Below are 27,726 nucleotides of genomic sequence, written 5' to 3'. Positions count from 1 at the left end.
AGCTTACAATATAGGCATAAATACTGAAACATGCAATAAAAGCAGCTCTGTCTATACGAAAAGGGTTTCCCATGACATGGGCAGCCTTGCAGAGGCTGTCAGAACAGCAGAAGGATCCAAGTGTCAGCACTGATCTTCAGTTAGAAACTGCTCTCTGCGCCAGTTTTCTCCCATCACAAGAGAAGAAGGAAAACTGTGGGAAAAGATACATCTAAACACATCAGCATTTGCTCTTGCAAAAGGAAACCATCTCAGGTAGGAAACATTAACCAGCACTTTCAATGCTTAGTGTTTGCAGATATGCAAGGCATTTTGCAGCTTGAGAAGGGTCTGTGTTTTGGTGACACTTGCATTCATGTGGGGCTGCTGGTTTTCAAAGGCAGGTTAATCATCAGTGTATAGTGTCTGAACTTGGCTGTGTATGTGTTAATTGACAGTTGACTTTGACTTTCTGCTTTAAAAGAGGCATCTTTTAAAATACTATCAACAATGTTTTTGACCTTAGTTTTTAGCCTTTTCTGTAGCCCAATTGTATTATTTTAGGTACCTTCACCTTTTCTCCCACCTTCATCTTTTCCCTTTATCAATCACCCCTTCTCTCCAGAAAGGGATACAGAGCTACACGTATCTATATTTATTACCTGAACTGTTAACAACTCACAACTGTTTACATGTCAGGAAAAGCCACTACATATTTAAAAGGAGCTGTTTGCATAGTTTTTACCCTGTAAAGCAGTTTTTAGGTTTATTGAGGAAGAAAGGGATTCTGCAAACTGTTTCTGAATAATACAGATGAGAAGTTCATAATTTGAAGGAAACTGATTTATACAGAAGAAGGAATTACTGTTGCTGGGGTTTTTTTGGGTTGGTTTTTTTTTTAGTTGCTTCCTTGCTTTTCTACTGAGGATTACTCTCATATGTATGGAAAAAGTCCCCAGTAGCACTGCTATACGTTTTTCCCCGTGTGGGTTTGTATGTGTTTGAGTTGTATTTTCATTCTTGAGACTGACAGACTGGTGAATGGTGTCCACTGCAAAAATGTAGTACCAGTTAGCTATCTTAAACTCTTTTAACTGATTAATTAAACATCAAAGCAGAGATTACAGTAGTCACCTTGATATCTTCTGAACCTCCAATGCAGACACCTCACAGTACACCCATTACAAAGCCTCTCTAAGCGCTGTGTTGCTGTGGTGATTCATTATCTAGTAATATTCACTAGCATTTGAACATTTTGACAATATGAAACGTTGCACTTTTTTGGTGTCTTCAGTTCCTCATCCAATTATTTTGCATAATTTCCTTCATTCCTGATAGTCTTCTGACTCATGTCTGGGGCATGCAGTGGTCAGCCAGACTGCAGCTCTGCAGTGCCCCACACCTAACCCTGCTCCAGCCAAGGGCACAAGCACCTTCCTCCAGCTCTCTCCCGTAACCATGACAGTGGAGCAGCAGTAAGTGCACTTAGTAACAATTGGCTTTGTTGATAAAAGTATCTCCAGGATGTTTGGCCCCATGTGACAACAGTTTGGTGTGTCTGCTTATAGCAGAAAAGCAGCCTGTGTGACTCATTTCTTGTATCTTTCAGATTTTTCATCCTGCTGACCTTTAGCATTTTTGTGTTTTTTTAAATTTCTTTTTTCCCCCCAAAGTAAGAATTTCTGAATGGTACCTTTACCTGGAAATGTATGGAAGAGTCTGAAAGTAGCAATTTTCTACTTGCCATAAATGTCAGTTCTGGATACGGCAGTGGCATTTCCAGTCCCAGCTGATTTTGGGGATCCAAAATATCAGCCCTTATGCAAGCACAGAATGAGAGACAGCTTCTGTCCTCAAATGTTTGCAGCCTAGATCACCATGGTCAATGTGCAGAGAGCTTTGCTGGCTTCATCTGATAAATCATGCTGCCTCTCCAGGGCTGTTCCGTGTTGGTCACAGCTTCATTCTTCCCATCTGAAATTGGTGGGCTAAATCCACAACTGGAAAGTTGAAAAGGAAGAGGAGTATGTCTGCAAGTCATCTTTCTCCTTTGCTCCCTCTCCCCCATCAAAGGATGCAGAAGTGAGAGCCAGCTGCAGCTTGTTTTGGCCTGTAAGTGAGTTTTAAGGAGTGGGAGAGGAAAGTGGAAAAGAAATTAAGGAGGTTGTTGAGCAAATGGAAAACAGAAGCCTCTTCCAGTCTCAGTGGGTGGCAAGAAAAATTTACAAAGCTGAGAAGAAAAAGGCAAAAAGGGCAGGTCGGTCATTGCATAACAAAGCAGCTCAGTGCAAAATCAGTGATTTTAGGTATGGCAGACCATTTTGGTTTACAAAATCATGTACCAAATTCTGTAGAAAAAGTGCACTATTGGCCTTTTCCAGCCTTTGTCCAACCACAAACATTAGAAATGTCTCCTTCTGCGAGTCCACTATATAGTAAGTTCCTATCATTCTGAGATAAATGTCCCTGTTGGTATATTCGATCTGCACTTTATACCTGGAAAGATAAAGTGTCTGTGGGAGGCAGTAAAAATAACTCAAATGTGGGTGGGAAGTCTCAAGGTTCTGCATAGTACAGCAGAGTACAGATGAGGCAGGATCAAGACAATATGAAATAACCATGCACGTGCAACAGCTAAAGCTGTGAGCAATGCTGCAGGTGTTCAGCGTTTCACATGACTGTTTCTTGTCATCTGGTGGGGTGATAAATGGATCCAGTAAGGAGAAGATTAGGATGTTACACTACATTTACACTGGTGCAAACCCCACTGAAAACAGTTGAAAATTATTCGTTTGCCCTGGCATTCTGCTGAAGTGACTCAGTGGTGAGTCAGGTCCACTGTGACTAAGAGAATTAGTAGGAGTTTTCCTCCACATAATACTCATTGTCTCCTGGCTCTCACACTTCTCTCTCCTCACCACTGCTGTATGACATAAGCAATATTTTGCCAAATACCTCTGCCTAGATAGTGTTTCCTGTCCCTTCATACCCAGTAGATGACATGACAGCTGTTTACTAACTTAACCATTATTGTATACAACTATTAATGAATAATCCTTCAAGTTCTGTAGCACATGCAAAACACTTGTGTTGCTATAAATGTGAATGGAGATTTTATGTGATTACACTTAAAGCTGGAAACTGAGCATAGTCTTCTACTCCAAGCAGCAAAGGTTGTCTGGTTTTCCGAATATCATCACTCTATTTTGAAAATACCCCATAGAATACAGCTAATGGAGCCACTGTGGTCCACATGAAATATAGGCCACTAAGTCCATGCAACAAATGTGGCCATTGAGCACTTGATGGTGTGGAGCTGTGCACCTTCTCCGGGGTATTCTTGAGGTAAAGACAAGACAAACAGCTGGGCCCTGAATTTTACACATCCTTTAAGATAAAACCCACATCACACAACCCCATATTGAAGAGCTGGCAAAGAACAAGAGGGTTTTATTACAAGAGAGTGGGAAATAAGCAAGAACAACCCCTGATTTCAGCCTAGGAGTTAGAATAACTTGAGAGAAAGATTTTCTTGGCCAATTTTATGATCTGTGTTCATAGAGTTTTTAAGTTAATAACTAATCAAGTTCTGTGAGCAGGAACTAGAATCTCAGCTCAGCCAAAGTTAGGGAACTGCATTTACCTACCGAAATTGTGAATTTGCCTCCATAAATCAGTGCAGTGACTATTTGGGCAATTTAACATTGAAATGCTGTATCTCATTCAAAAACTTTATTAACTATCATAAAGGTAAATATCTAGAGTTTCTTTTCATACCTGTATTTCATTATGGGTTTCCTGTATTTTTCCACCACCTGAAAAAAAGAAGAGTTCATTCCCATAATATTTTAGTACCTCAATAAAAACAGTCTTTTGAGGAATGAATGAGGAAGTATAAACAGGATGAATTAAATATCAACTAAAAGAGTTCAGTGGTTTTCCACTTTTTTTAATTCGCATACTCTGAAAAAAAGTTCCCAGTGAAGATACATACTTCTTAGTGTTTAATTTAATATGATAGATAGTGAACCTTCCTTAGACACTGTTAGGATATTTTTCTCCTTAGATCTACTCATAGCAATCCATGGACATGAGCTGGAAGTAGGAGGGAAATAATTTATCAAGGAGTTATGTCTCGATTATTGTGTTCTGTTTCAGTATGAAGTTTGTACTTAAAGCACATCTTGATTTATTTTTATGTCTTATGTTCAGTTATAAGTATCTGGCAGAGTTGTGTGCCCTGGGAGGCATGAAAGCCACCAGCATAGAGGCCAGTTTCAATAGGAACACAACCAATATATTGAAGATAACCTCTCTTATTGAGCATTTGCCAGACCACATGTAGGATACTGCATCCAGCTTTTTGCCCTTCCAGACCAAAAGACTCTGAAGATAGTTCAGTGAAGGTCCACCATGATAATTGAGGGGTAGAAGGTGCTCAGGAGGCTGGACCCATTTAGCAGCATTCCCATACCTACAAGGAGACCTTAAGGGGTATGGAGGCAAACTCCTTACAGATGTGCATGGTGGGAGAGCAGAAGACAAGTGTCGTAAATTGAAAGAAAGGAAGTTCTGAGTGATTAAAAAGAAAAAAAAGTCACTCTGAGGATATCTAAGCATTGGAACAGATGACCCAGAGGTAGCACTGCCTCCTTCATTAGAAGTTTTCAGTATCTGACTGGACAAATACCTGAGCAAACTGGTCTGAATTGACTGTCAACCCTGCTTTGAGCAGGAGGTTGGATTAGATGTCCTTTTCAACCTGAATTATTCTATCATTCTGGGGTGCACTTGCACACTTTCTGACTTTAAATTATGTTTCTAGGATGAGTTGTACTATGAAGTGCACCTTTAAAAATCTCAGTGCCCTTTAATTTAGTCTATGTGAATGAAAATCATTAATGAAATGGAGGCAAAGTATAGAAAAATATTATAATTTATTGTCTAATTGAAGTTTCAAACTTCTGCCTGTCACTACAGTACCTGTTTTTCCCCTTTCCATGCCAAATAATAACTCCCTTCCACTTAAAACAGATAGCAGCAGCCAAGTCATATGTCTTTCATAAGAGCTTTTGTCCTTCTTTTCAGGGTGAGAAGCTTCCTGATGAAAAGGCTTATGGATTGGTGGTGGTTTTGTGCTTTATTCTGCTTCCCTTTGCTGAAACAGGTGGTTGTCTGGTGATGTCCCAGCGCTCCAGCAAATTTGTTCCATGTGAAAAGCTTTTAACTAAGAATGCTTTATACCGCTCTTGTGTGGGCTTTGTTTCTGGGTCATGCAACTGCCCTGTGCATTGGCATTACCAGCAAGCTCTGTGTTTTGTATCCTTTGTTCAGGATACGATACAGTTAGGATTTCATTTGGAGATTCTAGAGTATGAGGGTGGTAGGATTTGGGCTGACCTCAATAGATAACAGTCAGTGGTAATAATACACTATTACAGCAACCTATCATATGCTGAAAATGGAAAACATGCTTTGGTATGACTGAGTAATTGCATTTTATCACTTCCACAAGCTTTTTACTCCTAGCAGTAAAAGATGTCCATTACCGTTGTGCATTTTGGTAACAAGCTAGACTTACTTTTTTATTGTTATTTTTTACAGGAAAAACTTTGCTGAAAGCATGACATTCTCAGGAAAGGAACCAAACAGATAGGAGTTTATTTACACATGAAATGATTTTGTCTGCTTTCTTTCTTCCCTTTACTAGCTACTTTACTAAGTGAGTAAGGCAGTGAGATAGGATGCACTTAGACTTCACTGCTGAGAGTCATCAGAAATCTTGAGTCTTCTTTCCAGGACATAGCTTGTGCTTTGAGCTCTAGGCTGCTCTGGTTCAGTCCCTCAACTGTCAATCCACAAGCAGTTTTCATTCATCAACTGCAGTAAAAAATTGCATCAATCACACTCCTAGCAGTGGCTTGGGAGGCCAGATGAGCAATGTCAGTTTTATAGAGTTCCAATTATTATACATATCAGCTCTTACATGCACTACCACTTCATCAGTTATAGCAGCCATAGCCAGAGAATGAGCAGAGGTTTTTGCTGAGCTGTCTGCTATAATGTAGTATCTTTTTCCTGAGTGATGACAGCTAATTTAAAACTCAACTTTCACTAGTAATGGTTATTCCTTCCAGTATGAAGTACTCTACTTTGCTAGGATTGCATGTTTCTCAGGCCTGGTGTTTCATACTGCTCTGTAGACTATGATATACCCCTTACTGTCTTCAAATTGTGCTTTATATTATGTTATTCACATTTGTCACATCAGGTTCATTCTTCTTTTATCTAGTTCAAGCCCTGAAGTTGCAAGAAATGAGAAAAGGCAGTTGTATGTACTTGTTGCAGAGCTTCCTGGTTCTGTTTTAAGTGAAACATGGGTTTACTGGTTGATGTGCTGCGGGACAGGTAGCAACACTGTGGGGCCTCCCATACTTTAGGACAGGGAGTGTGGGGAGGCCCTTGGCCTTGCTGGAAGAATGTTCCTCATGTTGACCCAGCCTAGAAGACTCTGCCTGCTTCACAGAGGAGATTTAGCATTCAAAGCAATCCCTCATACCTGAAGGGAATGGAGTAGTTCGTAATTGTCTCAGAGTGTTAAGGACTGTTTGGGCTCCACCTTTAAATTACACATCAAGACTTTTACTCAGTGGTTGTGGAAAGCTGGTGTAGTCACTTGAAGATAAATTGAACTGTTGGTTGTGTACTGCATAGCTAAGGAAACACTTTGCTGTTTCGTTGAGGGGAAATCTCAGGATTTAATTTTTAAATTGATCTTTATAATAATACTATATATACATACAGATGCCTGGGCATGAGGACCTGGTTTCAGTCTTGAAGCAAACGTAGGCTACTGAGAAGGTTTCTTACAAACTACCATTTGAACTGTAAGAGATCGCTCAGAGATGAATGTCACTTCTGTGCTCTATGTGTGTTGATATTTTATTAAACACTAAGACAACAATCTGTCAAACTAAGCTTTCAAACTGTGCAAAGAAGTAACCATATGGTTAGGAATTTGTTTGCTGCATTAAACTCTCTCACATCAATATAACCAAGAAAAGAAAAAATAACAAGGCTGTCACTACAACTAAACTGAAAACATTCAATAATTGCTGCCCTAAGCTTAAAAAATTTCTGGGCTCTGCTGGAACTGATTGTTCATCTATGAAAAGAAGCCTCTGAAAGTCTGAAGAGAAAGGAGAAAGGGGCACTGCTGAAAGCCTCCTTGGCATATACCCAGGTGAGGTACAGACCCAACACACACAGGTCCTAGGTTTGAATATAATTTGTGGTATCCAGTCAGGCTGACTGTATAAACATATCAGGGAATATTATTAGTTAATTCCTGCATCAAGTCTGTAACCTCAGATTTAGCTATCACCTTTCATTTAGAAAGGTGGTGTGGTTAGCCTCATCTCCATCCCTGGAAAGGTGATGGAACAATTTATCTTTGGTGCTGTGTCTAGGCATATCAAGGGCATTAGGAGCAGTCAGCATGGTTTTACCAAGTCATGTTTAGCCAACCTGATGGCCTTTTATGAGGACATAACCAGCTGGATAGATGATAGTAGAGCAGTGGATGTAGTTTATCTTGATGTCAGTAAAGAATTTGACACCGTCTCCCACAGAATCCTCAACAGCTAAACTGAGGAAGTGTGGTCTGGATGATTGGGTAGTGAGGTGGATTGTGAACTGGTTGAAGGAAAGAAGTTAGACAGTTGTGGTCAGTGGGCCAGAGTCTAGTTGGAGGCCTGTATCTAGTGGAGTTCCTCATGGGTTGGTACTGGGACCAGTACTATTCAATATATTAATCAGTGACCTGGGTGAGAGAACAGAGTGCACTATCAGCAAGGTTGCTGAATACACTAAACTGGGAGGAGTGGCTGACACACCAGAAGACTGAAGTGAGACCTTCACAGACTGGAGAGTTGGGCAGATAGAAATTCAATTAAATACAACTAAGGCAAGTGTGGAGTCTTGCATCTGGGAAAGAACAACCCTGTATACCAGTACAGACTGGGGGCTGACCTGTTGGAGAGCAGCATAGGGGAAAGAGACCTGGGGGTCCTGATGGACAGGAAGATGACCATGAGCCAGCAATCTACCCTTCTAGCCAAGAAGGCCAATGGCATCCTGGGGTGTATTAGAAGGGATGTGGTTCGTAGGTCGAGAGAGGTTTTCCTCCCCATCTACTCTGCCCTGGTGAGGCTGCATCTGGAATATTGTGTCCAGTTCTGGGTCCTTCAGGAGGGACAGGGAACTGCTTGAAAGAGTCCAATGCAGGGCCACAAAGGTGATTAAGGGAGTGGAACCTCTTTATGAGGAAAGGCTGAAGGAGCTGGGTCTCTTTAGCTTGGAGAAGAGGAGGCTGAGGAGTAACCTCATTAACATTTACAAATATGTAAAGGGCGAGTATCAGGAGGAAGGAGCCAGGCTCTTCTCAGCGATGTCCAATGATAGGAGAAGGGGCAACTGGTGGAAGCTGGAGCATAGGAGGTTTCACGTAAAAGTGAGAAAAACCTTTTTCACTGTGAGGGTGACAGCACTGGAACAGGCTGCCCAGAGAGGCTGAGGAGTCTCCTTTGCTGGAGACATTGAAATCCCACCTGGACATGTTCCTGTGTGGGCTACTCTAGGGGATCCTGCTCTGGCAGGGGGGTTGGACTAGATGATCTTTTGAGGTCTCTTCCAACCCCTAACATTCTATGTGTGGCTGTGAGCCTGCCTTGTCTTCTGTGCTTTGATTAGAAGACGGACAGGGGAAAAAAGATGACTGTCGGCGCTTAGAGTTATATGAAGAGCTTGAATATGTCCCATTTTAATTCACAGGTAAATATGCAAAATCCATTGGAATTATGCTGTTATGAGCCTCAACAAAATTATCACTACACCTTTTTCCCCTGATTTTTCTTTTATAATTGTATCTCACTTATTTTTAACTCCAGGAGAACTTCTACTGAAGTCAGACTTAGAGTTAATCTAAGTTAACTTAGTTTAACTTGCCTCTTAGCTTTAGAGTTACTTTGTCTCCTGGCTTTTGTTCATGTTGGAAATGACATTGACCTTAAGCCACTTAAACCATGGGCCATTCTGTTTATCGTAGAAGTGTGTGGGGTCAAAGAGGAGGAAGGAAATGCTAAGATTTGGCTTTCAGTTCTGTAGGAGTTTTGAAGAGTGAGGAGTGCTGGGATCATGCACAAGAGTCAGCTTTGAGCTGTTGAACTCTGGTCTGTGAGTGTCATCTGAAATATGGGGTAGGGGTGAAGTTTGGAGGGGGTGGCCCACGTTTTTCACATGTAAGAGCACAACTCCCTGAATGCTCTTTTTCTCACTGGCTCAAGCCATTGCCCTGTGGTGCTGCAGTCCTTGCCTGTGGGACCAGAGTAAACAAGTTTACCCACAGTCAGGCAAAAAATTGAATTTTGGCCAGTGTTCCAAAATTGAGTCTTGCATAAATCCCTTCATCCAGGAATCTTGGCTTTCTTTTCTGACAGTCATCTGAGGTGAGATTCATCCTTGTCTGTATGACGCATTAATGTTCTGACACAGACAAGCCCTTGTTCCTTTTAGCAGGTACATGTCTCCTCTTGAAAAACACTCTGAGGCCAGTGGTGATAGAGATTAAATTAATGAACTTATAAGGTATATTGTAAATGCAGATTTATGAAAACTGATTAGTTACTAGTCAGTTTTGAGCACATTTAAGGCTCAGTCCTATGCTTATTCCAATCTATGAAAATGGTGGTATTAAATTATGAGGGCTAATCTCAGAACAAGATGGTTCTTGCTGTGCATTAAGAGTATATGTTCAGTGTGATCATGAAGAGCATACAGTGAATGCACAGTATGGTTGTCTACAGGGAAAACATGTTTGCTGTATAGAAATGTTTTCATTCTGTAAATTCAGAGACTTTTGCACGTTTGTGGTTTTTTTTTTTTTTTTCTGTAAGCAAGACCATAGTGACATTTTAAATCATGAGTTGTCTGTAATCAAAAAGAAGCATTGTGGTTGTAGGAGATTGTTGAGCTAATTAGCATTAAATAATTTATTTTAATTAGTCATATTCTGGAGGATTAAAGAAAAAATCCTCATAGTGAAGCTGCTAAATTGATCAGTATACTTAATCATCTATATGTTTTTATCCAAACAGGCAGGAGAAAAACATTACCACCCAACGTGCGCACGATGTGTCAGGTGCAGTCAGATGTTTGCAGAAGGAGAAGAAATGTATCTTCAAGGTAAAAACAAATCTCAAAATCAACCAGTTGTGCTTGGCAGCATGGCCCCCTTACTGACACCTGCTAGCATCTCTGAGCTGTTTTGCACATATTCTCACATAATAACTGTAAGAGAAGGTGAAGAATGCAGTGTGTAGGCTCAAGAAAAGCAAAAACAAACGCTTGTTACTTCTTACTGGCAATTACTTCTCCCTCAGTTAAAATCCAATACCAAGTGTGAATCATAGGAAGGATGAGTGGTAGTTGTTTCCTGCAGATGAAAGTACTTGACAGTGAAGTCTGTAAAATTTTCCATTTATTGAAAAAATGTGTTTTTTCTGCAGTGATAAGTGGCCCAGGTGAAAGTTAACATGCGTGTGGGACAGCAAGTTCCCTCAAGCTGTTGTTTCGATCCTAATCCAGTTCTGTGCCCAAATACCCACAAAGGGTGGAGAAGAGGATGCCACGGAGCTGAAGCCCTTACCATACTATATGCCTACATCTTACACAGCCATAAGCTCCTACAGGAGAAATTCAGTGTTTCTTCTCAGGGAATTTCAATGGTAATAGAGAGGGAATTGCACAACAATTTATCCAACAGAGAAAAAAAAAAAAGTTACTTAACATACATAGGAGCTAAATCATCTGTAGCAACTTTGGTTGTACTTAACTGATCAAAGGAAACAATGTTTACATGGTTAAATACAGGGTCAGGCAGCAGAGAAAATGAAGGCCTATGTCTTTGACGAATTTTTTCAAAGGAAAACAGAAAAGAGAAACTCAGTAGGATGTGGGAACTGCAAGGCTGGTGTATTATCCTAAAATCACATGCTTGCCCAGATGTGTATTACAACTTTGCAATTGTCCACAGTTTTCTAGAAGAGTACTTTGAAATAATGCATTAAGCTGTAGAAGTTGGACTTTATTTAAAACACAATAGTGGTCTCAGTAAGATCTAATTATAATTTAATGTGTTCTTTAAAATGACAATTTTATTCTCACTTTGGTCTACAACAAGAACTAGTTCATTAAAGGACATAATGATTCTTGTCTGTGCTCATGGGTTCTCCCTCAGAAGCCAGAAAATGTTGTGGTTCTTCCAATTGCAAAGTAGCATAGTGGTACTAAAATCCCCATGGAAATCAATGCTTCTTTTAAAAAAGATACCAAACTACCAATTTGTTTCCAAATTTCAATCCCTCTGAAACAGGGTTGCAATGAATTATCTTTTTCAGTTCAGTTAGTTGTAAGGGTGGATATTTGTTATTTTTTGTGCTGATTTTTAATTGAAATAATCACATAGTGTTCTCAGGTGCTGTTAATTTGGACTTATTTTCTTATGCATGAAACATTCATACCAGCTTATTATTGTACACTTTTTATCTTTACATGAGAAGAGCAGTTCCCATTAAAAACTGGTGGTAACATCTTGTAAGATCTGTGATTAGGGTTTTGGACTGCTTGACTTGATGTGTTAGATAAATAAATTGTGTTAATAAAAAAAGAATAAATCACACCCCAGGGTTATGTAACTTGTTCTTCATCTTCTTAATTAATGTAAAGTTCCTTTAGGTGTTGCATGTTCCTTAGCAGAAATTGAGTCTTTAGTGGTCATCCAGCAGATGGCTGTTGGATGAAAGAGCTGTTTTCTTCAGTATGAAGGAGTTTCCCAGGCAGTTATGTGTGATCAGAGATAGGAGTAAGTAATTCAAAAAAGTTGATCTGTGTACTGCTTATAAACCACTGAGACAATTTACATCAGTTTATGGAGCAGCTGGAACAAACTCATTCAGTGGGCAAGCTCACACCCACCCGTAATTGGAACTTAAATAATCATTAAATATAAAGGTGCTATAAAGACAGGGTTTTAATGGTTTGGTAACTCCCAAAAATTCCGTAAGTTAGTAAATATAAATTATCTAGTCTGTACTTACACATAGTCCTTTACTGCTTGAGTCTGGATTAATCTGGGTTATTTTTGTGAAATAAATTCTAATGATCTCCATCTGTCTTCTGGGATATAGTCTTTCTGTTTCTATCTTGTTTCCAAAATCCACTGGTTAGGAAACTATCAAACTGCAGTGAAAACAAAACTTTTTCATAAATATTCTTGGTGCTCTCCACCCAGTATAAACATGAAATATTTATAACACTAAAGTTCTCAACTTCTTATTTAGTCAAGCAGAAGTTGCAGTGCACTGATGTTATTTAAAGCTGTGGAGCTTCAGCTTTAGGCTTCTCAGAGCTCAGACTGGCATAAACATAAAGGTTCCATTTTACTATTAAAATTTACAAGTAATTATTTTATTTTGTATAATTACACATTGAACTTCCATTGAACACTGAGTATTGAACATTGTGTTCAACTGTTCATAAGGGTTTTTTGTGGTTTTTTTTTTCTGGCTGATGCAAAGCTATTAGGTTTCTTTCTCACACAGTTACTTGTATCTCTGGAGTTCACAATCCTCTCTTCATTACTTACATGCAGTAGAGAATTAGATAATTCTGTATTTTCTGCTTCCTCCAGGGTGGATATTCCCCTGAATTAGTACTTTACTTGTGAGAGACAAATGGGTAGGCAGTGCAATGTCAGTATAACGAATAATTCACAAAAACTGGATTTTCAGCTAGTGTTAAATACCTCAATGCTATTTCATTCCAGCCCAGTGTGCTCCTTAGTATGGACTGGGCCAAACTATTGCAAGAGTATGTTAGGAAGAGTACAGGAAGTTCCAACTACATAAAAGGAAAAAAATTACCATGACAGTGGAACAGGTTGCTCAAAGATGCTGTGCAATCTTCATCTTGGAGGTATATAGAACCCAACTGGGCACATCCCTAAGCTTCATGCTGTAGTGGGACATGCTCTGAGATGGAGATTGGGCTAGAAGAGCTCCAGAGATCCTTCATCACACTTCTTAGGACTCAGGTTATTATGTTGATCTCACATATTGAAGTAAATGTAGCTTTCTGAAGTGCACCTAGTCTTTAAAATGCATGTGATCAGGCTTACAGATATTCACAGAATCCTAGAATGGTTTGGTTTGGAAGGGACCTTAAAGATCTAGTTCCAAACCCCCTGCCATGGGGGGTCCCACTAGACCAGGTTGCTCAGAGCCTCATCCAGCTTGGGCCTTGAACACTTCAGGGAGGGGCCTTCCACAGCTTCCCTGGGCAATCTGTGCCAGTGTCTCACCACCCTCACTACAGAATTTCTTCCTGATGTCTAATCTGAATTTACCCCCTTTCATTGAGAAGCTGTTGGTTTTAGCTTTTAAAATATCCATGAACAAGTGCATGCAGTGGAATTGGTCAGTATTCTGTGTCTTATAAAACTTTATGGGAAGGTTTATTCATGTTCTTATTTTAAAACTTCGAAGGTTCTTATTGCAGAACTTTAAATTTAATTTTCAGGTACATCCATTTGGCATCCAGTTTGTAGACAGGCTGCAAAGGCTGAAGAAAAAAACAAGGTAAGAATACCTCATTTTTACCTAGTGTTCTTTCATTGTCATATTGTTGTCTGACCCCCTTTTTTTTTTCCCCTCTTTTTTTTTTTTTTTTTCAGCAGACAGGGAGGGGAGGATTTGGATTTTTTTCTCAACTGCAACTTTAAATTTGGAATGACAGAAATCTGTTAGGTTAATGTAATGTAATATTGTGATCTTAATGTTCTGTGATTAAAAGCTGCAACTTCAGGAGAATGCTGACCTAAGAGTTACATGTCTAAGCTGAATAAGGAAAAAAAGTTAATTTTTAACTTCTGCCTAATTATGATGTGATCAGTGCACGACCTCATTTTATGTGGCTCTGCACTTAAAAGAGCAGAGGATTTTCACTTTATTTGTTTTTACAAAAAAATTTCTCCTTGGGATTTCTTTTTTATTTTTTTGCTTGTACAATGTTGGCAAGCTAGCCCCAGCTGAACTTAATCTCTGGCTTTAAGTACCTCCTTACATTGCGTGATTTGTGCATCCTTTTATGTGCAAGGGTAAAAAGGGGGAGTTCTGGCAACTTTAATAATTACATTGTTAACAGATGAATACACTGCCCCCAGGAAATGAAGAATTAATCTGTAGCTGGGGAAATGATCTCTCTGAAGTGGTGGGACTGAGACGCAACTGCCTAATTTAATGCAGAGGCTAATTAGGGGGTTTCCCAATTCTGCTGTTCTCTGATGCTCCAAGTGGTACCCTTGGTGTCCTTGTTCAAAAATGCTCTGCTTTGATTCAGTGAGGCTTGGACGGAAGGACCATGAGATGAGACAGAGCAGCAGGCAGCAGCTATAAAAAGAGTGTTTTCAAATGTAGTGTGTTAGCAAGTGCAACTCTGAGAAAATAACAGTTTTGAAAAAATAAATAAATAAAAAAATTGGCTTGGGCTTTATTGTAAAGAATCTTGGCTGAATTTTTTGTACCCATATGTTTGGAAAGCGATTTCTCTGGTGTTCTTCGTAGCAAACTCTGAATATCAAATAACTAGCATTTCAGTATAAAATGTATTGTTTAATACATATTTATTTTAAATTGTCAAAATACTTTAATAAGTGCTGCTGATGCAGCTTAATACTATTAAGCAGTATTTCAGGCTTCTTAAGAATTTTATTCTGGTTGATTATCGGAAATGGCAAGGCTGAAACTCCATGTAATGTAATGAAAATGTAGTAGGTTTGGTTTTTTTCCTCCTCCTTCAAAGAAAGGAAGTGGATAAAGTTGTAGTGGGTTTCTACAGGCTGCCTTTTCCTCACAAAGACAAAGAAAATGTACTTGTAAGATACTCTGTAAAGGCTGGTTCACTTATAGCACATCTCTCCAAGTGCTGGGAGTCTGCCCTGTCCCCAGCAGAGAGGAAGACATCTGTATCTGAAAGTCAGTGGGAGTTCTCCCTGAGTAGGGAAAAAAAAACACAGATTGGAGCCCAAGTAGTTTTTCCAAGACTAGTAATTTTTCCTTTTCTTTGGGTTTTCCTGTTTTTTTCAGTCTTTACACTCATTATTGAAAAAAATAAACCAAGAAGAAAGGATCCTGTTTCAAAGAAGGTAGTAATGGACTTCTCAACATAACTTGTAAAGTTGGGAATGAGTTATACTGTTTGAGAAGTTTCCTGGTCAACCTTCGCAGTTTATTGTTTTTAAAAGTTTTTTTTCTATATATTTATGTAGATATATGCACAGCATGTAATTAAAGTAGGTGACAAGGCAAAAGGAGTAAGTGGCAGCACACTCCAAAACTTTGGAGATGGAGTGGAAGGGAAAAAAGTTGTTGAAGAGTGAAAGGAAAAAGAAAAATTATGGGAGAGGGAGATTGTAAGCAGAAGGGATGAAACTGGAAAAGACAAATGAATCAAAGCAGCAAGAAAAAGAACAAGGCTTATCAAAAGGCATGAAGGAAAAAGAGGTAGGTGGAGGGGAGAATAAAAATGCATATTGCAGAGAAAAGAACTGAACAGAAGCAATAGAGTCGACTGAGGTGTGAGTTTGTATTGCAACAGCAAGAAGATGTATGCAGCAGGCATGGGCTGGGCATGCTAAAAGGGATATCGGGTCAGGCGGAGACTAAAGAGCATTTGTGAGAAGTGGAATGAGCAGATTTAATCACCAGGAGGAGAAATGGGACAATTTGTGGGACTAACTGAATAGCATGAAGAACCATGCAAGCAATCTGCAAAAGTACCTTAGAAAGATGAAGCTTTACACTTTAATTGCAGAAGATAGAAATGGTAATGATTTGTAGTTCTTCCTAAAAACAAGATGGCACCTCTAGATTGAGGAAAGCCACTGAAAGAACTCCAGGAATTTATTAAGAGTTACTAAACACGTTCAGCCAGGTATATTATGTGCTTTAAGGTGATGCTACACTGTGTGATCTTAAAACACACTCCATGGATGCAGATGGCACAGAAAGAAGCTCTGAAGCTTTATCCAGGGAATCCTGAGTGTAAACTGTCATTTGACTTCAAGAGGGTTTAAAACTTTAAAATAGTGTTGTTTTCTTCCACGTTTTTATCTCTGTCATGTTGGACCTTCCGGAGTGACATTGTGAAAAAGAAGTATGGTTTGCACATATCATCAGTGCATTAATGGCACTTCAGTGCCATTTACACAAGTTCTGGAAAATTGCAATGTGCTTTAACTGTGCAGAAGAGCAGTGCGTTTACACTGTCCTTGTTGAATGATCATCTCAATGGCAGTCACAAGTATTTCTGAGAGTATTCTCTATTTCCATACTTGTGTGTGGCTTATCCCTTAATACCTTTTTTGGTCTTGTTCAGAGCCCCTGTGTGAGACTACTGAAAATAAAAGGGAGAAAATTCCAAAATCCCAGTCAGGCATGCCGAAAAAAAATAATTAAATTAATCTTGTTCATATAGATAAGTATCTCCATATACAGTCTCAGAGAAATATATAGGACTATTTGAGTTAAAGAAGCTCAGTGGAAGCAAAGTTGTGATCATTGAGTTTGTTTGCTCTGCTAACACAGTACAGTACAGATATATTCACATATTGCTTCTAAAAGGTAGCAAGTACTTAAAGGCTGGAGTATTGGGAAGCTTGCTACCCTGACCGGACAGGTTAATATTGCTAAAATTATTTTAAGGGTTTGAACAGTTGTAACCTCCAGGTCAGACGTTTCAGCTTTTGGTGAGAGTAAATTATGATCATTCTGACCACATGGAAAAATACATACTTTTTGCAATCAAGCACAGGTTTTTTCCACAGATGCAAAAGAATTTATTAAGAAATAACTTATCTGGACAAAAGAGGGTGTGAAACCTTTAATTTCAAAGTAAGATTTGTTTAAACTTCAGTTATGAATGTCAGGTCTCTTCACTCATGTTCAATATCATTGTGCCTCACAACCCTTTGTTATTTAAAATAAATTATATTTTTCATCATAAAGGAATCTACCAAAACGAACAGTAAAGGTCTGTCACTCTGAATGCCAGAATGATGGAAAACAGAGCAAAACCAGTTGAGTATTAAAATCAATCTAGTAGTGTTAATGGTCAGAGAGGGGAAAGCTGCCCATTGGGTGTCTGATGCAGGATACTCTGCAGGATGTTGTGCTGTTTTCTATGAGGGAATGGCATGGTAATGTGACATGTTCCAGAAGCAGTGTAGATTGGTTTGATGGTATAACGTTTGAGTAAAAATGCTGCCACCGTATCATCTTGTGACCCCAGACTTGGAGCTAATATAACTTGACCTGCCTGTGGTAAGTGCCCAAAGGCTGTCCTGGCAGCCCAGAAGTGATCCAGTGATCGTTCTGAAGAGAGGGGAAATGAAAGTAATCTGTGAAATAATTTCTACATTTACAAAAGGTCAATTTGATTGATTGCAAGTGTTCTTTTATTTGTAATTCTTTGGTATGCCTGTGTGTTTTGAGCTCACTGTAATAGGCCATTGTTGAGTGGTGAAGATTAACTAAAATGAAATGTCTTGCACACTCTTTTTGAAGTAACAGATTTTCTCTCCCTTTCCTTCGCTTCTTATCTGTTTCATTTATTTTGCCATAGGAAACAAGAACTTCATCTGAGAGTATTATTTCTGTACCTGCTTCAAGTACATCAGGTTCCCCAAGCCGTGTGATCTATGTGAGTATTTCAGGGTGAAGTTTGTTCTGGAGGATGGGAAAAACCCTGTGTGTCCTCCTACAGTTTAGCACATTGTGTGGGACACAGGTGTCTCCAAACCCCTGCAGCTGGTGATTCCTCTGAAACAGAGCTGACTGCCTCACGTGTCAGTGTTTGAATACTGCATTTACCATAACAGAATTCTGGCAGTTTCCTGTTACCTTTTTGTGGTGTATTTATAGGACTTATATTACCACTAGAGCTGGCTTCTACCAAAGCATGCAAAATACCACAGTGTGCTTTCTAAAAAGAAAAGCTTAAGTAAACAGTACAGCCAACAGGTAGATTACAAGCTTAGATTTTAACACAACTTGTCTAAATCAAGCTCTAGAGCCTGCATCTGTTTGCTTATGAAAACATGTGATTGTAAGACTCAAGCCATGACAAATGCCAGTCCCTAACCTCAGAGCACCTTTGATGTGTTTATGTTCTAAGAAGCACTAGCTCTGGAAACTCACAGAGAGACTTCAAAATAACAAGTGTGGTAAAGCTTAGGCTGAGTATTTTTTCAGTACCCAGGGTACTTTGCTTGTCATAAACACTGTAGCCAATGTTTGTGGCCAAATTCTCAAGGCTACCACCAATAGATAAAAAATACCTGCAAGTGTGGTATGTTCCACACAAACTTATCTTCAAATGCTTCAGTATTCCCAGGGCTATTCTTCGTCCTGTCCAGGCATCCCTCAGGTAGCCAGGTCCTTCTCATTGGATAGGACCATATGCAGAGGACATTGCTGGAAATGTGATTGACTGCCAGAGAGGTTATTCTGCAAAGTTTAAGGGGTTTTAACTACTACATTGAGACAAACAAAAGAGTTAAACTGGTCTTTTTTCTTCAAGTAAAAATTATTTTGAACACAATATCCAGAAGAACTGCATGCTGGTGGAAACCAGTGGTATATTCCTAGTAAAAAAATGGTATTGCCTCAACTCCTGGGAAGCAATTAATTATGCTAGGAGCCTGTTATCATGTAGATACTTTCTTTGGCCAGGTGGTCTCTATCTCTCCAGCCATGCACCACTTCTTTGTTTCTAGAAGCATGAGCATTCTTCTAAGATCTGTACAGTTTTAGTGATGTTTATCTGACTTCTTGATGGTGCTGTTTTTAAAATGTTTGTGGTTACAGCTTTAAATATGCTGCACAGGCTGTTAAAAGACAAGGACAAGCTCCATTTTCTTTTTCTGTTTTTCCAAAGGATATAATTAAATCTGTACAAAACTCCAATATTTGTTTCTGTAATATACTTTGTAGTCAGCTGGGACTGTGAAAGAATAAAGTTCTCTAGCAAATATGAGTCAATTAGGAAAAAAAGATTCTTCAGAGGCATGCAAGTTCTTGCTGTATCTGTCTCATCTCTGACTGCTTAATTGTCAGAAAGCTGTGAGATTGATTAAATTCTATTTTGGCTTTCACAAAAAGGAAAGGAAAAAAAATTGAAAACATGTTATTGAATTTCTATTTTATCAAAGCAGTTATTTTACTATCTTTTGCATCTGTTTTCTGTTACAGGAGTGTTAGGACATACAGACATGCTCAGTATTTGTCTTGGGTGCTTTCATGATTGGTTTTACCAAACCTAAATTCATGCTGCACTGAAAGGAAGGTCCCACCCACATGTGACCCTGTCCTTCTCCAACCACATCTTCCCATCTCCGCTTTGGTGCTAGTACTAGAGAGTACAAAGAGGTATGATTGGTCAGATTTGAGACCAGATTCAGCTAAAAACAGCCCAGGAAAACCTCCAGACAACCGAAGAGGCAAAATAAACCAACCCACCAGCTCTCTACATGTCTCTGATACTAATGTAGAAGGCTGAGCAGAGTGGTAAGGCAAACACAGGACAGCCTCTTCCAGCAGTAGCATGGATTCAGATCATTCAAAGAGTAAAACTGTATCTTAACTATTGAGCTCTGTGAAGTATCCTGTTGGACAAAAGAGAAAACAGTAAAAAGCTTAGGAACTCTGAATTCGTGGTCCTCATACTCTCAAAGGCACCAAGTCAGAGCAATAGATTAATTCTGAAAAGCCCACCATTGCATGGGAGATGTGTCCCTGGGTCATGGTTGAGTGGTTAGGTATGGAAAGATGAAGAAAGCGTGTTTGGACTAAACCTGAATGGGGTTGATGCAGATGTTTTACTAAAGCTGTGCTACTCTTTCTTCATCTGCTGATATCAGACTTTGGTGTCTTCTTGCACTGAGAGAGGACATAGGCCAATGTCCTTTGAAGTTAGTGGGCATCTTTTCATTAACTTTAGTGATGGCTTCATTATATTCAGACTGAAATTGTCCCGGTACAGATGTCCCCTCAGAGTCCCTAACTTCCCCTTAAAAATCAGTTCATTTCTAAATCATGCAATTAAATAGGGCTTAAATGAAAGTCCTTTTTATACTTAGCTAAATTTATGAAGAGAGAATTAGGAGCTCCCTGCAGAGATATATATCTATCTGGAAGGTTTAGGTTAGGATGCATAGCGGTGTTGTACTTTCTCATACTAGGAATAGAAATCACAGTATAATTTTATACAGGATCATATTTGCTATTATTCAATTGTAAAATTACATATTCCAAATGAAATAGATATTCTAAACTTAGAAAATTGTTTTAACAGAATCTAGAATACCAGATTATTGAGGAAATGTCTTTTAAAGCCTCTTAGCAGTAATTTGAGCCTTCCCTAGCATATTTGAATTCCACTCATGTAGTTGAAAGTAGGTGAAACAAATAAAATAAAAAGCAATGTAGGTTGAATGTTTGTAGAATTGAGTTCTTAGAAAGCAACTGTATCTCTAAGGTTTTTTTTATTCAAAGTTGCCTACATTTTGATACTTAAACTGAAAGGAATTGTGTAACTTACTTTTAGTCCTGACAGTTCTGATGTGTAGTGAGAGGATCTCAAGTTGCTTTCTAGGTAGAGAGATATGGGCTGAAATTATCATAATTCATATTTAAATACTCCCAATTCTGAAATTCTTTGGGTTCACTAGAATAATCTCCACATCCCTGGGCACATTTAAAAATAAATTATCACAGCCTCCTTGCCCTTCCTTTTAGGTGCAATGCTGTCCAAAGTTTTTCTGGAACAGACCTGATGGATAAACTTCTTATCTTTGCATGATCTGTCTCTGCATCACAGCTTGCCACTGGCTTCTCGGGGGGGAGGGGTTTATTCTCATTAAGGTGCTATTTCATTGCTCTTGACCTTCTTAAAGTATCTGCAAGGAAGGCGAGATCTGTAGATCATTGAAAATCACATATCTGATTAAAACACATTTTTAATTAGTTTTGAGGATGAGAATATGTGATGGTTATGACAGCTTTGCTCCACTTTGTTATTTAAGAGGAATCTTCCTCCTTTCCATGTTGCTTACATTTGCACAAATTCATACATCATTTTAGAAAAAGGGTTAACTGAAAGTTGTCACTCAAAATTTTTCCCGTATGGTTAACCTTATAGAAAACTTCCCTGGAAATCTGTTGAGCTTTTCTCAACTCATAATAAGAAAAAATATAATCATGGCATACACAAATCCTGGATACTTTCATATTTTCACATGTGGAAAACATTATTACAAGTTTTACAGATTATCATACTGAGATTTTTAGAGAATAGCAAGTTTCATTGCCAACAAAAAGCTTGTCATTCTGTAAAACCTGCACTGAGAATAAGAGAATTACTTTGCCCATTTCTCCACTCTCAATGTGGCCAACTTGTCATATCTACAAGACATTATATACGGGATAAAGTTTTGGTGCAGGTTACCATTATCCTTAGGATAATCTCTCTGCAAAAGTGGCATTTTCATAATTACACTTTTGGAATAAGCATAGTAAGAGGAGAGTGGGGAGCAACACAGCCCTTTCCCTCAGTATGTGAGCCTCATCAAAGGATTTGAACTTTATTTAAGTGGCATCTGTGTTCTTCCAGCTAGTCTGCCATGGTGCAAATCCATCATCTCCTGGTTTGTGACCCATAATTAAGGGCTACTTAGACATAGTCAGGAAAGGAGGTGAAGCTGTGGGACAGAGCTGAATGGAAAAAATTAAAGACCTGGCATGTTTCTCAGCATCTGGAGAGTATATGTTAGAAAGACATATTTGGTTATTCACTACTGCCTGTGGGAGGTGAACCCTGCACACCAGAACCACTTCAAAATAAAGGACGTTTTGCCTGAGAATGGCGACAGTGTCCTTCCCCATGTCTGTGCAGCTAGCACTACTGGGATATAACCAAGGGAACTGGAATGATGCCCTGCTACTCCTATTAGCCAGATGTGAGTGACAAAGAAAAGCAGAAAGCACCACTATGCAAAAAGGAAACAGTAGTAATATTTAGCATTGTGTAGTAAATAGAAGAAATTTCAATGCGCACAAACATAAAAAGTCATTTATTATTATGATGATGACTTTCCTACCTACACTTATCTGTCCTTATCTGATTGCATCCTGATCATTTTCTTTCTTATTCTCACTGCTTTCTTTCCTCCTTTTCTTAGGCAAAGCTTGGAGATGAAATTCTTGACTACAGGGATTTGGCTGCTCTTCCTAAAAATAAAGCCATCTATAACATTGACCGCCCAGATATGATCTCCTACTCTCCATATATCAGTTACTCTTCAGATGACAGGCATAGTTACGGGGAGGTACTGAAACATGGGTATTGTTTTTTACTATGCATTTGAGATTTTATGTGCATCATTAAACATGTTGCTGAACACTTTTAAACATGGGCATAATTAAAAAGAAAAATAACTTTTATAACTTCAGTTGAGTCATGTCATCCATTCATTCACTAGGCATTTTAGCCTCCAAAACACAAGCAAGATGTTAATTTCATTTTTTAGTTTGTGGAAGTTAAATAATTGTTTTCTGTGATCATTTTTAAACAGATGACATGGTTAAAATTTGTTTTCCTGTGAGAGGAATTCTACATGCATGCTGTAGGAAACAGGAGCCATTGCTAATTATAATGCCAAAATCAGAAGCAAAGCCCAATGTCTTTCATGATTTTTTTTTTTTTAAAGTGTACCATGTTATTTTGGTAATACAACGAGACCACTTTCCTATGTACAAGTTTCTTTCCACTGTCCTTTACTAAAAGTTCATCCTCATGTCACACATGCATTTCTACCTATTCATATGCAGAGCTAATATTATGCAGTTTTTGCTATTGAAATCTAATTTAACAATCTTACTAATATTAATTCCTGTTTTTTTGTGAAGCATATTTGTATATAACTCCTGCCATGCAAGTTAACTTTTCTTTCCTAACCATATCTACCTTTTGTTTGAATTTCTGATTTCTTTTGTAATTTTAGGTACTTCTATACAAATCAAACCTCTTTCATGTGCTACATATATTATCGAGTTATATATGGTCTAGAGTGGAAGTCTGCATTGTTCTCTATAGGTGTCAGTGAATGGATAGAAGTAAATACTGTAACAGTCATACTGTTTCTAAAAGCCCCAGTCCTGCTGTCACACCTTTTACACTTAATCTACTACTAAAGTCTCAGTATTACACCCAGGTAAATTGCAACACGTGTTAGATCTTCCAGCATCAGTTCCAGCCCTTCTCTCTACAATGCTGAATCAGGGTAGCTTTATTGTAATACATGCTAAAAGAACTAAAATTGTACCTGCTAAGGGCTTTAAAAATGGTATTTAGGTTTCTGAATTCAGAAAACATAAAGCTGCTTTCCAGCCCTGAACTTATGGAGTATAGATATTTCCTTTCTGTGTTAAAATTTGTGGGTGCTGATAATGTTACTGGCCCTCCTCAGCTGCCTGTTTACATGTAGGATTGGCAGAGGTGACAGCCAGGTGTGGCAGAGGTCCATAGACTAAACAGCCTTCTGCCTGCTACAGTGAGGACTTACTCAATGGCAAATAAATGGTTGTAAAACCATCACACCCAGCATAAATCTGTGTTGCTGCTGGAAGGAATGTCCCCCTGCCTGCCCTCAGCATCTCCTCGGTCACTTGCTGCTCTCCTCTCCTTTGCCAGAGCATGTGGCTGTGCCAGGGCTTAGGTTTATTCTGGGCTCCTGGTGTGATCTGACCCTGGGCTGTCACTCAAAGGCTGGAGATCCTGCAGGTGGGACAACTGCCTGGTGGTGCAGGGAAGCTGCCTGTCCTAGTGGCAGCCCTCTGGCCTTTGCTGCAACCCCGCGGCTGTGACCTCTGGGAACCTCAGTGTCATACTTCTCAGGAGGGGGTTGGAAGGTAGATGCAGTTGAGCTCTAAAAAAGCCAACTAACCAAAGGAAAAAAAAACCACCACAGTGAAGAAGGTATTGCTGCTGTCACCTCCTTTTAGTGGGTGGCTCAGTGATTCACCCATGACAGGAGGAATTTATTGGGACAACTGGAGGCATTGCCCTTTTCAAAAAATATGTACCTTAACAGAAGATAAAAGAGACCACATCATGAAAGAGGGCCTTCTCCCTTGGGGCTGGAGGAGAGACCTTGGTTCATGTTTGAGAAGCAGCCCAGAACCTGCCTGGAAAACATCTGTTTGCTTGCTTGCTTCCAAAAATTCAGGTGTGCCCAGGAAGGGCCATCTGCAACCACAGTTGCTGGCATGTGGATATATTTAAGCAAGTGTTTGGTTGTATTTAGGCAAGCTTTAAGCTGGATATATTTCTGAACAATTATGGTTAAGATACCAGCCTTAACGTGGACCAGCCAGTTTTCTGCTTTCAAAGATGGGAGTCTTTTAAAGCTCACACTGAGTTTAATGCCACATCTGCTCTTTCCCCAGAGTTTGCAACACCAGCTTAATGCTGTCTCAGGTAGGTCTGTGCAGGCATTCATGACAGCAAAACCTCAGTGTTATCTTAAAAAAGACAAAAAAACCCCAACAAAACAACAAAAAAGCAAAACAGAAGGGCTAATTGCAATGGCTCACATCCAACATGCACATTTTCGTGGTGCTCCAAATATGTCTTTTATATTGTCGGGGGCCGGGAAAAATCCTGTCTTCCAAATTTCTTCCAAGTATTTGCAGCTGCAATAGTTCTAGTAGATTTGCTCAAGTAAGCAAACTGAGCATTTAATTTTGAAAGGACAATGAGTGAATAGTGAACTGGCAAATTACATGATGTTTAATTAAACATTAAATAGTACAGATATTTTTCTTTCCCCAAAAATAGCCAGCTCTGAGCAACAGAGTTCTAGTCCAGATTTTGGAGGTGCTTAAATGCAGCTTTAACTAGGGCTTGTGTCTAGTCTCAGGCAGTTACTTTAAATGGGAGTTTCCCTATTTGTAGCACTCCTTGCAATACAGGACTTGCCTCACCAGACTGCAGGATTTTGTTGTAAAGAAATCAACAAAAGCTTTAGATGAAATTATTTCTATTTTATTCCTTATTTACTTATTTAAAAACAAATAATATGAAAAATTTCCCTAGCTTAATTGACAGGTATTTTTCTTAACTGTATCATTTGTTGTACATGGATATTGCTATTTTAAGAGTAGTTCTTCTCACAAGTAACATCATGCATGAATTCGTTTCACTAATTTGTTGTGTGTTGCTGTTTGCAGTCACCTCAGTTGCTCTCTCCAACACCTACTGAGGTAATCCCCAATGCCTTCCTTCTCCTGTTCTGACCCATGTTGTGATGCATAAACCAGGTCATATTGATAACCAGCAGCACCTGAAATATGGGGTTTGCCTCCTGCCTCTACAGTGCATGGGGTTTTATAATTTATGTTTTTCACAGTGTTACTTGTGTTGAATATGTGCTCTGCTTCTGGATTGTCATCTGTATGCATCTGCCTTCACTGTCATCCATGTTTCTGCTTTCCAAAATAAAGGTTGTATTGTGGTCACTCCTTCAAGCTCTCCTAAATAAATTACATTGGGAAATATTATTTATGATTACATTTAAAGCTGTCAGTGTGAATTGCCTTGAAATAATGCTTGGCATAGCTTCTATTTTTTTTTTTTTTTATCCTTTACTTTTTTAATTCCACAAATAGTTAAACTATTTATACTGTTTGTGTACACATACTATTTAATCATTTGCACATACCTGAACTTCTAGTTCTGTGTATTTTGATGTGCATTAATGATCAAAGCCAGTAATTGTTTCAAGATACATCACTTGGAAGCAATGAAAGCATTTCACACAGCTTCCCAGATAGTAACTCAGTTACGTGTCACAGGCTAATTTCTTATTGTCCTGGTTTTATGTTAAGAGAAATGTATTTCAAAATTTTGAAAATAGTGGAGAATTGTGAATTTTCATTTAAGGATTGTAAATAACTAACTGTCCCTATGAGCATCGGTTAAACAGAGAAGTTGACCAACAGAAATGTAATTTAACTGGTAGTTTTAAAATAAAAAAGTACTTTATTTAATCTTGAATTTCATGAACTTGATTGACTGTTCCTTACAGAGACACAAAGTACACAAGAGGTAAGGTCTGAAATAATCAAATATGAAAACTTGGTGTTTTGGAAGATTATCATCATTTCCTTTCAATTAGCTAACAGTTAGCAAACAGTCATGCTATTGCATTCCAGAAGTGACAATGATACAGAGGTTGGTGCTGCCATCGTTCGTGTTATGTGAATTCTCCAGGTTATCCAGCTGTGCCATGCTTGCTGTCTTTCTCTGAAGAGTCTGTGTCCAGGTGCTCAGGCATCATCATCTTCAAATTTTTCACCCATTTTGTTGCAGGGATTTTTAGTAGTGGAAGATTTAACTGGGCCGTACAACTGGACGCATCCTTGACCATTAGCTAACATCGCATGGTTTTTACATATCATGGCAACACTTTATTACTTGTAACTCTCTTCACAAGAGCTAAAATGGGTATGAAATTGTGTAGCTCCTTCAGGAGGGAAACATCTTAAACTGGGCATAGAGGGATCAGTGGCAGAATGCCGACAGAACTCTCCATGCTTTGGAAGGCTCCAGTTTTTTGGGGTTTTTTTGGTAACTTCTTCTGAAATGGGTACTAACTTAACAATTCTCCTTGCCACTATACAAAACTGATTTTTGAAAATGCAGTGTGGGTTGAGGTGAAAGGCATGGAGCACATTTGAGACTGGGGACAAAAACTGATGATAGGAGAACACTGCACATCTCCACAAAGCCAAGGATAGTCCCAGAGAAGCCAAATGGGAAACTACATTCATCTAAAGATGCATGTAATTAAGTTGTTCTGGTAGGAACCTGGGAGATGATGATGGGGCTAAGTAGGATCTCCTGTGTGTTTAAATGATGAATGATCCAGTGCAACTCACACAGGTGCCTAAAGATGTCCCAAGTTTCATGACAGGTGATTAACACCTGCTGGAAAAGGAGAGAGGAAGCATTTTTTTGAGTATGACTTTCCATAAGGGAGCATCTGCAGGTTTCCTTGATTTGTTCTAAGTTTATGTTAAGTTAGGCCAATTCTTGCTTGTCTTAAAAGAAACAAGAAATTTGAATTTGCTTTTATAGCAAGGTTACAAAACAGTTATTTCCACATCTAATCCACTTAGTAATGCTTTTACTGTAAAGAACACACTACATGCAAATTGTAATTTAACTAGCTGTAGAGAGTGAGGGCTTTGGAATGGGTGTACACAGTTATAAGTGGTTGAAGCCAAGGATTTAATGGGAAATGGGTTGCATGACTTGCTTTGCACAATGCTGCAGTATTAGTGATATATATTAGAGATTATATCAATTACCTATCTAGTAATGACACTCATGTAATGTGCTCTGCTCGGCAAATTGTAGAGCAGACAAAGTTGTTTCTGTGATATAATGAAGCCAACAAATGCAGATATTTTTTGTTGCCTGTAACCATAACACATCCACTCATATGGGTACAAAGTGACCATAGTACTATCACGCTAACCTGATCTCATCTTCCACCCACCCATGTATTTTCAG

General features: G+C 38.9%; 1 protein-coding gene across 11 annotated transcripts in view; it reads left to right on the top strand.

Annotated features, from left to right (window-relative positions):
* The window catches only part of ABLIM2 (actin binding LIM protein family member 2), a 143,291-nt gene that overhangs the window by 78,062 nt on the left and 37,503 nt on the right, over nt 1-27,726 (top strand). For 7 of the 11 annotated variants that reach the window (XR_007889335.1, XM_051617660.1, XM_051617666.1 and 4 more), the window contains exons 7-11: nt 10,134-10,221; nt 13,615-13,673; nt 17,716-17,793; nt 22,331-22,477; nt 25,380-25,412. Coding sequence is in view for 10 of the 11 variants with exons in the window: in XM_051617660.1 (XP_051473620.1) it covers nt 10,134-10,221; nt 13,615-13,673; nt 17,716-17,793; nt 22,331-22,477; nt 25,380-25,412 (405 nt within the window). In the remaining variant the exon portion in view is untranslated. Of the gene's footprint in view, nt 1-153; nt 256-10,133; nt 10,222-13,614; nt 13,674-17,715; nt 17,794-22,330; nt 22,478-25,379; nt 25,413-27,726 lie in introns of those variants that run through there. The other 4 variants (XM_051617661.1, XM_051617665.1, XM_051617663.1 and 1 more) reach the window with 2 other exon arrangements.

Source organism: Apus apus, chromosome 4, assembly GCF_020740795.1.
Source record: "Apus apus isolate bApuApu2 chromosome 4, bApuApu2.pri.cur, whole genome shotgun sequence".
NCBI classification, from domain to species: Eukaryota; Metazoa; Chordata; class Aves; order Apodiformes; family Apodidae; genus Apus; species Apus apus.
This window is presented reverse-complemented; position numbering and strand designations above follow the sequence as displayed.